Below are 15,081 nucleotides of genomic sequence, written 5' to 3' on the forward strand. Positions count from 1 at the left end.
CAGAGCCCCAAGGAAGCAAGTTCACAGGTTTAAGTAATGGCACTCCACTGCTTCAAACAAAACTGCCGAATAAGAATAATGTGGCTGGGGATATTGTCTTGAATGTGCTGTGCTCCATCAGCCCCACACTTGGCCAAACCTGCAGTGACTGCTAAGGACCAGACTAGCAGCCAAATGATTCCCCTGAGAGAAGGCAGCACTCTGCTAGAGCTGAATTCACCTGTGCTGTCTTCCTCAACTCTGTGTACAAGGGCTACCCACCGTTCATCTGGATCCCCAACTGAAACACAGTCCGAGTTCTCCTCTCCTACTGTTTTTTTAATATGCATCTTCTCCAGCATCTCAGCATGTAAATACACAATGCAAATCCTGAAAACCTATACTAAATAGCACATACTCTTAAGACAATCGTAATTCAAGGTCAAACAGTACAATAACACACAGTCTTGATACCTCCTTCCCCACGTCAATAAATTAAGAGTTTCTGTGGAAGACAGATTTCCCTGGAGTCTATTAGGTTATCCTAAACCTTTAAATGAGTTTATACCCTCCCCTGTTTCAGCCAGTGCTCCAGGAGAATCTCATCCTTCCCAGCTCTGCACATCCCCAAGCCTGGGTCCTGGTGACTGCACTGCACAGACATGGGCTCCGAGCATGACAGCTGTGGCTGAAAGCACATTGCTACACAAGGCTGTGCAGAACAACTCTCTGAAATGTGCACACCTGCAGCTTAAGGGCACACACCTCCATCCGACCAGGCACACTCAGCACACAGCAAAACGCAAATGGACGCTGACTGCAGAGACACAGCTTTCCAGCATCACTTGCTAAACTAAATATAGGTACAGAAAGCCCCACGAGATTTCTGCAGAGCTCATCTGTCTCAGAACAGAAAGCCTCGGTCCAGATAAAAAGGACTCTCTAATGGAAGGGACTAAACAGCAGAAGCAGAAGGTGGGGCTTGGGAGCCTGGGAAGATACCTTTAGAGTGGACAGAGACCTATTTTTCAGCCACTGACAATCAATGTGAGATGAGAGAGGGAAAGGGTCAAAGTGGGTGCTACTTCTCCCAGCAGATTCATTCTGAGTTAGGCACCCGTGAAAGAGATGACCCTTGTAGTGGGACATGCGGATCTCAGCAGCAGCTAGTGACGGGGGCTTCAGCCAGAGCTAAGGAAAGCCAAAAGGGCAGTATGCATCTATTCTGAAGACTTGCAAAGCTGTACAGAAAAAAAGCACTTGTGAAACCCAGATTTGAAGAAAAGTTCCTTCTGAGAGTCTTTCCCTCCACCCCCTTTGGGAATATCCCCCAAAGGTTTCCAGCTCTGCAAGGCACTGCAGGGACATTATATAATGCCTAACTCCAAAGGATTCCAGCTCCACGATGCCGCTTTCCTACTCCTCCCTCCCTTTGCCCCCTCCCTCCGGTGGCGAGTTGCATATGCCATGCCAGGAAAAAAAAAAAAAAATTCAAAATCCAAAAGCATACAGTAGCCTTAAAAGGCGAGCACTGTCCGACGAAACCCCTTTGCGGTGGATGCGCGATGGCCCTGGCAGCTGAGCGCGCTCCTCAGGAAACGTCAGCCGCTTTCCCCCGGGAAGACACGGGCAGCCCCACGCCTACAGCTACCTACAAGGGCTTCCCGGCCCCCGCCGTGACCGGCAGCCGGATGGAGCAGCGCCGGGGAAGCCGTACACCTTCGCGATCGGCCGTTCAAAGGCGGGTTTAGCCAAACTCGAAGCAGGGGCAAGCCGTGCCCCTCGCGCACCGCTCTCTCTAGAGGGCACTGCGAGGCTGCTCCGGGCAGGGGGATCGCAGGAGCCCCTTCCCCAGAGCTCCCACCGCGGGTGCCCGGCGCGGCGGGGCTCCCTCCCGCACCGCTCCGGGCGCCCCGCTCCCCGCCCAGACAAAGCCGGGCGGGCAGCCGCCGGAGCCCGGCCCTCCCGCCACCCTTACCTGAGTTACCATTTTCTTTTTCTCCATAAACCAAAATGGGGGAGGCCGGCCGCACGGGAGAGGGAAAATTTACAAAAAAGAGAAAAGAAATAAAACGAAATAAAAAAGCAGCAGCCCCGTGGAGGCGGGCGGCGGCGGCTGCCTGCGCTGCGCTGCCTCGCCGGCGCGGTGCTCCCCGAGCCCTTTTTCCTCTCTTTCTTCTCTCGTGTTCCTCCCCTTCTTCCCCCTCCCTCCCCCCCTGCCGCCCCCCCGGCTCAGCCAGATGGCTGCGGGAAGCACCGCCCCGAATGCCGAAGGTAATTAATGCGAGCCGGGGCCGCCCCCGCCGCGCCCCGCCTCGCCCCGCCCGGCTGGGCTCGGCACGGCCCGGCCAGCCCCCGCCCCAGCCAGGCGCTCCCTCGCCCGCCCGCCGGGACTCCCCACGGCTCCCCGGGAACCGGCAGGCTCGGCGGAGGCGCAAACGCGAGCTGCAAACAAAAGCGAAGGTGGCGGACCCGTGCAGCGCCGGTCCCGGCCGGCAGAACCTCACGGCCGGCCCGAGCTGCTCCGCACCTACCATTCCCAGCGCCCCAGGCCTCCCCCGCCTGCACCTCAGCAGGCAGGAGAAAGCATCTCCCGGCTGGAGGATGCTGGAGAGATAGCTGTCAGTTTTGCACAGACCTCCCTTCTGCCACAAAAGGGAGAACGCGTGGGTTACACGGTGTGTTGGCTGAACCGGAAGCAGTATCCGTGCCAGGATCTGCATTTCTATCATCATAAAACCTGGAGACCGCTGGACTCCTTCCCAGCTTGCTTTTTTCCCTCCCATTTATCTTCAGCAAGCATCTGGCCCTGAGCACCTGAGCACGCCACGGTTGACAGCATCTGTTCTCTCAGCAACCCCGTAAAACAGAGTGATACACTGCTACCCCATTTGCCAGACAGGATCTGAGATGCTCAGATTGATTTTTCCCAACACTGCACCCATGGAAACCCACGGACAGGGCTGAGCGCAGGTCTGCCAATCCCACAGTTAGACAAGAAGACTATACTGATGCTCCAGTGTTCATGACGCAGAGATAAAACCAGCTCAGGCAAGTTGCGCTTCTGATGTATCTCTTCTTGACACCTGGTACTCAAGAGACTCCCAAGGCTTTAGCTGCTTTTTTTTTGCTAAATTACAGTGCAGTAACACCTTGAATCCCCATGTGTTCTTTGCATAAATATGCCCAGTTATGATTTACATGGGAGAAAAAAAAAAAAGCCCAGTGGTTTTGCTTCATGGGCTTCTGCTACAGCACTGCCCTCCAGGCAGCCCATGCTGACCACGATGCTTTTTAGTTTCCCAATTTCACTCGCTGCAAACTGACCTCTGGCTCCCTCCCTTCTTCCTTTCCTCCTCTTGCCCATAATCTCCTCATTCAGCAGGCCAGCAGGAGCATGTGTCACAAACCAGTCTCTCCTCTGTTGTGAAAAGCAGGAGACCAAGACACCAGAAGCCCTTCCTTACATGCTACCAGCACACAGAGGCAGAGAGTCATGGGCCAGCCACCCAACACAACCAAACCATGGTGTGGGATCCTCTGGGAGAGAGCCAGCCTCCATGACTGCAGCCTACAGGTCTCTGAGTCAGAGTCCACGTTTTTCTGTGTTATCTCATGGTAACTTGCAAGTTACAATATTTACACGCAATGTTGCAAAACCAGGGAAAGTAGTGGATTTGGTTTCTCCTCCCTCCATTACAAATCTGAGATTCTGGAGCACAGTTCTAGGTCAAGTGTAAAAAAACAGCAAAAAACACAGTGACCTCCTTAAACCTTTGACATGACAAAGCACCAGGTTTCAGTATTGTGCATCTCATTCATCAGACCTCTGCAAATAACTCAGGATAATCTCCTTATTCTCTCCACTTAAGTACTTTAACTGTTGTGTTCACTTGGTCTTGTCTGTGCCATGAGGTAGCACCTTCTTGTCCTAGATCTAGGGCTGTAGCACTGTAGACCTCCTGGACATCATCCCACTACTGTTAACCAGAATAGCACCATTTCTACTCCATTTTGGCCTTCACCTGAGGAACCTCCATCAGAAAGAGTCTTCTAAGGAAAATGAGATGCCCAACAATGCACTGAACCTTCCCTTGCACTGCCTCCACCACCTAGTTGGTACATCTGCCTTGCTCATGTGCCAGCAGAGTGGGAATTCCCTACAGTGTGATGTGCTGCTGGTATCCCTGGTACCCCTCTTTAATCTCCAATCATCTTCTTCCCCATGCTTGGAATATATTCACCTTTGCTCCTGTTGAGCCAGAAAAAACACCCAATTTTCAGTAAATGTGTTCAGGCAACAAGAAACACAAACCTGCAAGAGTTCTCACTGCTGCAGTGAATATCTGCTACAGAGTTTCAAAAGCTAAAAACACACCATGCAACATGACCAGATGTGGCGACACTTGAGATCTTTGCTGTCTCACTGGAGGCCAGGAGCAATGTCTGATAACAGACAAGGCCTACACAAAATTGGTGGATCTGTGCAATTCATCTTTCCTCACTGAGGCACAGGGGTCCAGATGTTGTGTCATGGCCATGCAGAGTAATTTGGTGGACCTTCACTTAGCTTCTCCTACATGAGAATCATGGAACCACTCCTGAATTTACCACGACAGTTTGCCAACCTCTGCCAAGAAAAACCAAAACCCAAACTGCAAATCTTGCTGCTGAAAAGAACAGAGAAGCAAGAGCCGAGCTGAAGGCTGGAAGCCTGAAGAACACACAGCTCAGAGCCATGAGATCACCCCTTCCTACTTACTGCATTTATTCAAAAAGCAACGTATTCAGAGCAGCTCTAGATGCCAGTATTTATGAGTTCTTACGGTTTCTCACACATCAGGGACATAAATGCATCAAAACTTTGTTACTGTGCTGTAGAAGTAACATTTTTAAATAACTATGGGCAAATTTAACCAGTCTGTCTTGGCAGTGCCCGGACACAGCTGATAATCCTCATCATGCCAGGCAAAGTTCCTTGCTCCCACCTGAGCATGTCTGTGACACTTTTATATTCTCTTCTGCGTTTGCAGAGATGTACATGATGGTTTCTGGTTAGCTCCTACCATTTAAATCCTAATGGAAAAGAAGCTGGAGAAGGATGTTTATGCAGCAGGCCAAAGGACAAGGCCACTGAAATCACACTGATGAGAGCACAGATGAAGAACTAACCTTTAGTTTGACTAAGTAGTCTACATGTACACTCTTAAATGCTTGGGTTAGTTTAACACTCATAGAAATTATGGAACTACAAAGAGGAGGAGTCCACAAACACTGCTTTCAGAAAGTTTCAGGATATGTTGTCCTTTTTTCTTTTTTTGGCTATATTGTTTACCACCCTTTGCTACTAAGGGTGGAAAGCAAGCATAGCCTTCAATTTTAACATCCCATTACCTGCATTTCTGTGCTGGCTCAAGTTTAGATGGAGCAAACCTGCCAGCTGGACCAAGGCCAGAGGGAAGAAAAAGAGAGTTTCAAGTGCAAAGAACCAATTTATCAGGAAGAAATCTTAACAACCAAAAGACACACTTCTGCTGGTGGATTCTATTCATCTGGGTAATAAAACCCCCGATACAAGGTAACCTAACAAAATACTATTTAGTGGCTATCTGATGTATCTCACCGTAGATAATCTTGAATTGCTAGTCTACATTTCACATTTTCTGGATAAACTTGGTGCTTGTAAGGACATGGAGTACTGACATTGAATAGCCAAGGACTGCCTAGAGAACATCATCTTTCACTTGGCTCCAAAGGTATTTGAGCCTGACCCACACAGCCTGTCTTCTCCAAGACTGCACACACTGGCCAGCAAATGTCACGTGTGCTCCAAATATAGCCCCCTTCCCCAGCAGAGGCTGCAATACAGACTGCACCCAGCCCCGAGTGCTGCGCTCCAACCCACCCGCTCCCTTCACCCTACACATCCCCTCTGCACCTCCAAAAGCAAAAATGTGACAAATGAGATTTTGTCCGAGGTTTTGTGGGTGATTTTGGAGGAGGGAGGAGGAGAATAGGTGAGGAGCTGCTTGGTGTGGCTCAGCACCCCTGTGGGACAGGCTGCAGTCACACATACAGGTCACATGTGCCCCGACAACGCAGTGAGACACACAACAACAGGCCAGTTTGCAGAGCACAGCACTGCTGTCAGTTCAACATCCCCTACAAACAAACAAATGATCAAAGAAAAAGGCAAGAAATGTGAGCCAGAATACACAAGTCTCAAACAAGACAAATCTTGGAGTTAAAAAGTATCAAATGGTACTGCTCAGGTGCAGGAGATTCAAAGCCATCCGCAGAGTATCTGGGCAGAGGCCTGGGACACAGGAAGCCCAGCTTGGAAGCAGTGTCCTTCTACAAAACAAGCACGTAAGCTCCAGTTTTGTCCAAACAACATAGAGAACAAAACTCCTTAAAGTCACCACTATCCTTTTGCTTACCTGGATGACTGGGTATTGGTAATCCATACAATACACACCATACATAGCCAAAGATCCTCCAGCTAAAGGCCAAATGGACACAGGACTGGAAGCTTCAAATCCGAGTCTCCGTCTCTCAGCCTTATGGGAAGGACTCTGGCAGCCCTGCGCAGTGCTTGGCTCGGGCCTCTGGGGCCACTCAGGTTGACACTAGCTCAGCTGAAAATAAAAAGGAGCTGCCTGGCTCGGCACAGCTCGGCCCCTCTCTTCTGGGATCCAGCAAGGCAGCGCTCAACCATAGGCGGTGGAGGCTCCTAAAATTAGAAATCCTCTACTGAAAACGGCCCTGCAAGCCTCGACTGAGGAGTGTCCTGCGATTCCCAGGCAGCAAACAGAGCAACTGCCAGGAAGAGGGGGACACAGGATCTTCGCAGCCACTGCTGCCAGGGATGGGAGGAAGCAAACAGCATTTAGGATCTGAAAAGAGCATATGTTCTGGGCTCTAGGTGCGTCAGAGGGAACACTCCCAATCCAGGACAGGGAAAAACATATGGGACTGTTCCTCCCCCACCACCATACCCTTCTTGCTGTCCTCTGCAGGGACAGGTGCTGGGATTAGCATAGTAAAACCCTTTGGTGTCAGGGAAGGAGGGAGGGAGAGGGGAGAAGCCACACTAATATCTCAAACTGAAGGGATCTCTTTCACAAGGGAGCATGTGCCCATATCATTTAACGCTTCTCCCTCCCTCCCTAGCTGAGGCAAGCAGGGACAGCTGCCGGAACCGAGGCTGGCGGGGGGAGCTGGGCCCTGCAATGGCCCCCACTGCCCCAGCCCTGGGCCGGTGGGTTGTCCCCCTCAGCTGTTCCAGTCAAACTGGGGGCGGCGAGGGGATTAACTCTGTCACATGGGATGGTGAGCAGCAGGGAGAAGGGGGCAAGACTGGGCAGGGCCAGTTGTTGTGCCCATTTTAGGAAGCTCACCCTCCTCATTCCCCAGGAGGAATCTGCTCCCTGACCGACAGGGACAGATGGGGAGCTGCCTGGCCAGCAGGCTCACTCCAGCAGCCTCACATGCCAGCCACGTTACCAGACATCCGAGGGCCCGCTGCCGATTCCTAAAGGATATACCGTGGCCAGGGGAGCACCAAGGGGGCCTGACCTCCCACAACAAATTGCATGAGGTTTCACCCATTGCTACAGAAAAACCACCCCAAGATTTTTGTAGTGATGGGTGGACACTGGACCAAACCTGGGTTCTCAAAGAGTTAACAGCCTAAGCCCACAAAAGATTCCCACCTTCTTCCAAAGGATAGCAGGGAAAAAACCCCTCCCTCTGAGGTTTCAAAAATAAACATGCTACAGTGATCAAACCCAAGAAGGACTAGCCAAATTTCCCCTACACACACCGTTTTAAATGCATAAAGTCAGGGGATTTTTTTGCATTTCTAATCTTTAACTTTTCTGTAGTGCTGCTGTGCACCACTAAACAGCCTCCCTCAGCCTAGCTCTAGGGCAGCTGCCTTTCTATTATCACTCAATTTCCTCCCCCACAGAAAGAGTTAAACTTGAGATTTACTTTTCTTCATGAGTTAAATGTGTGGATCATTATCTAGTACAATTTGCATGTGCAAAGCTTTCTCATTCAGGTAAGGGGTGCCTAATCCACAGCCCTCCAACCCACTGGGCCCAGCAGGACAGCTCTTGGCTCATCCTCAGCTCCCACTGCCCTTTCCCTCTGAGAGCCTCAGGAAAGGACAGCTATGAGCTGGGTGAGTGCTCATAGCAGCTGTCGCCCACTCTCATCATCTGTCCTAGAGGCACAGGGCCCTCCTTCCTTACAAAAGGAGCATGACCAATTTGGGGAGTATAAAGCATGACATTTTCTACATCTTAAATAAATAAATAAATTTTAAAAAGTTTCTATAGTCATTGTTTCTGTGTGAAGATTTGCACAGACAAAGAAATTAGTCGCTCATAAATGGGAAAGCAGCTATGTTTCTAGATCTCTTCACTGGGGAAAAAAGATGAGGCTCCCACAATGAACTTCCATCTCATTTTGCCTTTGGCCAACTTATTTCACCCCAAAGAGACCCAAAACAGCTTTCTGGGGCTCACCACTATGCCCCTACTTCCTCACCAGAGGGCTTTTTGGCTACCTCTCAGCACTCCCTGCATACCCTGCCTGGGGGCACAGATAGAATCTGGTTTCCTCTGAACGACCAATACTTTTTTATTTCCTTCTCTTTTCTGTAACTACATGTTCAAAAGGTGCCTGCCCTTCATTCTTTTGCATAGCTCATTACTATGCACTCAAGCAATTTAGTATCTCCAATAAAATCTTTTTATGAAAAGGCATTAATTTATACAAACCCGAAGACTTTTCCACAGCCTGTTTTTGCTACTTCATATTACTGCCCCAGGTTTTAAAACCAAATCCCTAACTAAGTTAAAAACCTTACATTATTTCACAATCCAGTTCTTGTCATTTCTAACCAGGCCTCAGGGGAATAAAACATTTCCAAATCCTAGAACAAATATCTTCCTATCTATAAATACCCATCAAATGGGCAAAACAAAACAAGAAAGGGGAGCATCACCTAAGCTCCTCTGCTGTTTTAACTACAGATCCAATAAAACTGCCATGCTTTAAAGTTTTTCATGCAAACTTAAATACTGTGATTTAACCAGCACTAAGATATTCGTGTGACACTTTGGTAAAAAAGCATCACACTTCTTGTGTCCCTCAGGTAATTCAATGACAAAAGCTTGGTTTAAAATCATATGTGCTAAGGTGCACAGAGCAGGACTTTGCTGACCAGTAATAAACTACTGAATTTTCTGCAAGACTGGCCACTGGGGCTGGTTTACTACTGCACACTGACTTGCAACAAATATTAGCCAAATATAAGAGGGCGCTGCACTCCATAATTCTGTTTCTGGATTAGTCCAACTACATTACCATGCAACCTACTATGCCCATGCATTTCCAGTAACACCAGTTAGGTTAGGTAACTGTTATAAAATCATAGCCTTGTTCCTGCAGATGCTTACATTTATGAATAATTTTAAATTTACAGAAATATGAAGAGTGGAAAAGATCTCCTGACACACAGAATCAGATCAACTGCTATCACACAACATCATCTTAACTTTTCATAAAATTTATCACACTGCATCTTAGAGCTGGGTTTTACAACTACACTGCCCCAGCCAAAAGGCTGCTCTAGAATATCTGGGATTTGTGTTCTCCAGCTTAATGCTATTCCCGAGCAACTTCTGTGTTTCCTTTGTTCTTGTGCCAGTACTGTCCTATGGCTTAGCCGTATTTTATTTTTCCCTTATAATTAACCTTCCTCATGTATTTCCTCTCTAACCATCCAAACAAGAAGCTGTTCCAGTCTTCTGTCACATGACAGGCTGGCTACTCCCCAACCTCTAGAAGCATGCTCTTGCACCTGATCTAGCCTGTGCTCATCTTTATTTTTAAAGACATCACCCAGAACAACATCAGCTTTGTTTCACATTTCCAGCACTAAACTGCATCTTCTCTGGTCTCATTAGTACTCTCCTCTGCAGCACCACATCAGATGCTGTAGAACCTGTCTATAGTAAGAGACGTCATCCCACTATGTAAAACACACATTATCAAGGTAAGAAAACTGGTTATCTTAAAAATAGACAGACTGATAAGGCACAACCAGTTTTAATGGATTTGTGCTGCCTTTTATCACATTCTTTATTTTTATCCAAGCCTTTAATTAATATTTGTGTCCCAGCATGCAGCGGAGGTTAGGTCTGTATTTACTCAGATCATTCCCCACCAGCAATAGGTGGGAATTCTACTTCCTGTTCTCCAAACATATGACAGCACTCCTATTTGATAGATTAAAACTTCTATCAGATCTGCAACTGCATGAACCAGTTCTTTCACTCTCAGGAATAGGCACCCCCCTTCCCCAGGCACCCCTGCTTCCCAGCCCAGCCTACCTGCCCTAACTAAGGTCTTTGAAATGTCCAGTGTGGTTGCTTCTATGGTGGGTTCATGCCCATTAGCAATACTGCCCTTGCCCCCAAGATCAACTCAAAACAGCAAAGACTGGTTCAATTCTGTGACCACAAGAGCATCCTCATTAACAACCCTATTCTCAACACTAAGTGGCCCCACCTCCTCCCTTCTCTCTAATTGTATTTTGAGAAACTGTCACCCATTTCCTTAGCAACACTTTTAAGGTTTAATTCAGCCTGATTTTTGGCAGTTCTTATTTCATCCCTACTGATTTTAAAGGCACAGTAATCTCTGCTGATAAATTCTCTTTTGTAAATTTGCTTCTTTTTTCACCTAACAACCTTTTAAAAATTAGGCTAAAGTTTCTTCCTAGAGGATTTTCTCCTTTACATATACTATCACTAATTTGTATCCCAAATGTGCCTCTGAAAAAGAAATTAAAAAACATCCCAACCAACCAAAAAAAAAGCCCACCAACCCCAAACCACACCATTCAGGGCTGCATTGACTTCATTAAATATATTGCTTCATGGATCAAAGCTTATATCATGATCATCCCATCCAAAGGTGGGGAGATGGAGGTTCCTAAACAGCTTGTTTTCCTGTAAAACTCATAGCACCAATAATCCACTAACTGTGCCAACAACAGGTGATGATGCTACCATGACAAAATCTTTTGATCTGATAAATATTAACAGCATTTGTTCTCCAAGATGTATCTGAAAAAATAAAGTTTCTCATACTAATATTTATCTCTCTAATGGTACCGGGAATGGTATAATTTTCAAGCCTCAAATTTCTGTCTGAATCCAATCCTATGAGGGATTACAGCAGACTCACAGTACTTCCCCTGGAACCTCTTTTACCATTCTTCCCCACATCAATTTGACCAGAAACAAATCCTACATTATCAGTATTACTCTGCTTTCTTCTTTACAGTCTACTGCATACAATACAGCCTATCACCTTTTACATCTACCCTATCTGAACCATACATAATCTGGAAAGCATGTTAAAGCCATGATTACTATTCTTGCAGATTGATATTATCCCTATAATATCCAGTTTCATGTTCTGCACCAGTAGCTCTGGTTCTTCTATTTGTTATTTCAAATGTCAGAAGTCTACCCAAAAAACCACACAAAAAAAAAATAAATAAAGGCACTCTGATGTTTGCATTTATTGATCACACAGCTCCCAACTCTCTCAACTATCACCCATCTAGTTACTGCTGATATTTATTAACATTTAATTTTGTTTTTTTTCCAGCTCCTACCTACCCATCACTCTTTCTAGAGATACTCTTTTACATGTAACTGTAGCTGTATTTACCTTATTTTCCCCTTTCTGTGTACTAAGCAAGGCATGGAGATTACACAAGTTTTTCCCTGTGTTCTCAAAACTCAGTACTTTGCTTCACATGCAGTGCTCTCTTTGATGTCTGGAGACAGAGGAATATTTTTGGGAAATGCCAGGACCACAGCCCTGGGCTTTGCTTTGCCTGCTTTGTTCAGACTGTTTATAGCAAGCATGCTAAGTCACAATTACAAGTACAGCTATAAGAACATAATATAGCCATACTCTCATGATGCTTGAAGCGCAGCCACAGAAGTTCCAGACATTTAACACTTTTTTTTTTTTTTAATTGCTAAAATACTGTGGTACTGTGGGGACACAGCAATACAGCATGGAATCTGAGATATTTCCATGATACATAACCATTACCCTACATTGATCTTTACTAAGAAATTACACCAACAGTTTCATTTTATGAACCACATTTATAAATCTTTTGCATAATTTTCTGGTCTCCAGACAAATTAATCCAAGCCTTATCTAGTTACTCCCACTAAAGGGCTCTTACCTCTGCTGAATCTAACTCTTCATCGCTAGAAGCCTGGCTGATGCTCTTCCTCTCACCCACCAAAAATGGCATCTTTAACAATTAGCCAATCACTACATCTGCTAAACTAGGTCATCAGGGATCTGATGAACAGCTTACAATATGTCTCTGCTTTTTAAAGACTGATGTAAATGTAGGAAACATGCCAGCAAGCAAGGATGCATTTTCTGGCTGGGTATGCACTGATTTCCATAGCAGCTAAATAGATCAAGCAGCTCAGCCAGTTCATACTAGTGTTAGACAAACAGCACCAAGATTACATCAACAGAGCTGCAAGAGATTCTCATTTTGCACCAAAGCAGGTCCCATGCCCTGAGCACAAAGGTGGCTTGTGCTCACTCCAGGTGAAAATTTATACTGGCAAGTTCCCATTCCTCTCTCTAGGACTGCAATTATTGCTCGTTTGCTGGAATGGATGCAATGGTTTTCAAAGAGCTGTGTGATTTTCCTTTTTCTTCACAGATTTAATATCACCAACGACTAGAAAACTTACTTATGGTCTAGGTGTTATTCTGACCCTGGAATCATAAGAGATTCAAGTGGGGAGGACATAAATGTAAGCAGAGCACGCACAGAAAAGCTCAATATTCCAAAATGGCACGCAGAAGCAAACAGGACAACACATGGGTGACTGCAGAAACCGGATTTTTCTCATGTTTCAGAAACCTGCCAGTTTTACATAGATGTTCTGATCTCAAGAGCAAGAAGATTTGGTGGTGGATCAGCTGTGCAGGTGAGTGAATAACTCAGCACCCAGCCAGTGCCTTCTCGGCAAGTGAAACGTACTAAGTAGGCAAATGTCACAGATCAGGAACAAGATACATTAAAGCAGAAATGAAACCAGCAGTACTGGGGGATGTGGAGTAGCAGCAAACCAAAGTGTGTTGGATTAGCATAATAAGGACATCACAGGAAAGAATTTGAATGGGTTGGTAAAGCCATAGGAGCCATTTCTTGCCTGAAACCCTATCTGATTAGTTAGTGCTACTGAATCCTCATGTTCATTAGGATTAATAGTCCAAAAACACATTAGCACAAATGAAATTACCAAAAATACACTTTGAATCCAAGAAAAGTAAAAGCCCCCTGGCAAAAGGCCCAAGGAACCCAAAGCTAAAGAGAGGAGCAAAAAGGTAAAGCAGCAAGGATTGCCCCATCATACCCGCGGCTTCTGCCATAGAAATACTCCAGGCAGACAACAGAACTTCAGTCATCACACATCCAGTTCTCATGGAGAAAACACACAATTAGAAAAAATGGAGAGAGAAAAATTCCAAAGATAGTACCGAATAAAACTGGAGCTCTGAAATAGCTCCTGGTCATGTCTTTTCTCCTCCAAGTGCCAGAGATCTCCCTTTTCCATCTTTTTCTGCCACACATTCTCCACTTGCAAGGCAATTAATACTTAAGAGTGATAGAGTTTGTTTGCATGTGCCACTACCACTCTAAACACTCTCCAACCAAGTTCCATAGTACTGAAACCAATCTAAAGTGGCATAACCACACACACACTAAATTGTGGACATAAGATACCTGCATCCTGTTTCTGCCCTTGAGTCTTCACTGCATCATCTACACGTAGCTGTTAAATATTAATTGTTTGTCTAGACTGGAAAACTAGCACAGTTTTAAAAAACAATTACAAATACACAGCATAAGAGGAGAGCAGGTCGGAATTAGAAGTTATTACTTCTTAACTACTGCTTATTTTCAAAGCCTCAACAAACTCTGCTTTAGGGAAGGACATGGAGAAAGAAGGCAGAACAATAATACTAAGTCAGTCTGCTAAAGGAGCATATTGCAAGACCTCTGTCTGCTGGGCAATTGGCACTTTTTATTTTGTTCAGCTTTCTTACAGCCATCCAGTAGAATGGTAACATTAGCAAACTCCAGAAACCTGTATAAATGGGGACTCATGAAATCACAAGCCTGGATCTTCTTCAACCAGAAACCAAACTCTTCCAATGCCCAGCCTACACTGTCACAGCTGTCAAGAGAGTCAGACAAACACTCTTGGAAGTACAGATCCTGCCCAGATAACTTGAGTCCTTGTCTGGCAGCTGAAGTTCATTCAGGTGAGTTAGATTGCCCAAAGTCTACCTCTGAAATTACTACAAAGGGAAAATGTAAGGCAGCGATGAACATTCATCTGAAGTTTGAAAAATCCCCTGTCAAAAGACTGTGTTCCCAGAACTGAGGTTCTATTCACGACACTAACAAGCTGGCTCCCATCAAGGCAGCTTTAAAAGAACAATAACTCACAAGAATCTATTAGTGATTAAGTTGCAAAATGAACCTGCCAGTAGTCTTGATACACCAGCAGCATATAGAAGACGACGACTTCAGCTTTCCTTTCCACCCTAATCCAGTGCTTTACATGCATTACAGAAATGTTTCAATTATAAAATCTTGAGACAACTCCAGAATACCTGAATATAACATGCAGCAAGTCCAAAAGAAGCTTCTAAAACCAGGTGGGATCCATCACCTTAGTTATTACCAAAGGCTTGGTATCAGTGTAACAGGGGGAAAAGAAAGCATACACAGACTTCCCAGAAAAAAATTATTTGTGTCTTAGGTCTGGGCCTTCTTTCAAGGAGAATTCTAAATACTTGGCACTGCTTTAGGAAGCAAATAAGTATACTTCTGGGCTAAGACACTTGATAATGAAGGTGATCATACCACAGCTTTCTTCAGGGACCACTTATATATGCACTGATCTTGGTAATGCTACATGTCCATCAAAATGCTTTTTGCTCGTTACATGAGAAAAC

The 15,081-nt window shown here is 45.8% G+C and overlaps 1 protein-coding gene across 8 annotated transcripts in view; it reads right to left on the reverse strand.

The window, feature by feature from the left end:
- Positions 1 to 15,081, reverse strand: part of RBFOX2 (RNA binding fox-1 homolog 2) — a 170,540-nt gene that overhangs the window by 84,407 nt on the left and 71,052 nt on the right. Inside the window, exon 1 of one of the 8 annotated variants that reach the window (XM_058805414.1) lies at positions 6,420 to 6,560. The exons of the other annotated variants lie outside the window; for them this stretch is intronic. Coding sequence (XP_058661397.1) covers positions 6,420 to 6,464 — 45 coding nt within the window. The 5' untranslated portion in view covers positions 6,465 to 6,560. Of the gene's footprint in view, positions 1 to 6,419; positions 6,561 to 15,081 lie in introns of those variants that run through there. 8 annotated transcript variants of the gene reach the window in all.

Source organism: Ammospiza caudacuta, chromosome 5, assembly GCF_027887145.1.
Source record: "Ammospiza caudacuta isolate bAmmCau1 chromosome 5, bAmmCau1.pri, whole genome shotgun sequence".
Taxonomy (NCBI): domain Eukaryota; kingdom Metazoa; phylum Chordata; class Aves; order Passeriformes; family Passerellidae; genus Ammospiza; species Ammospiza caudacuta.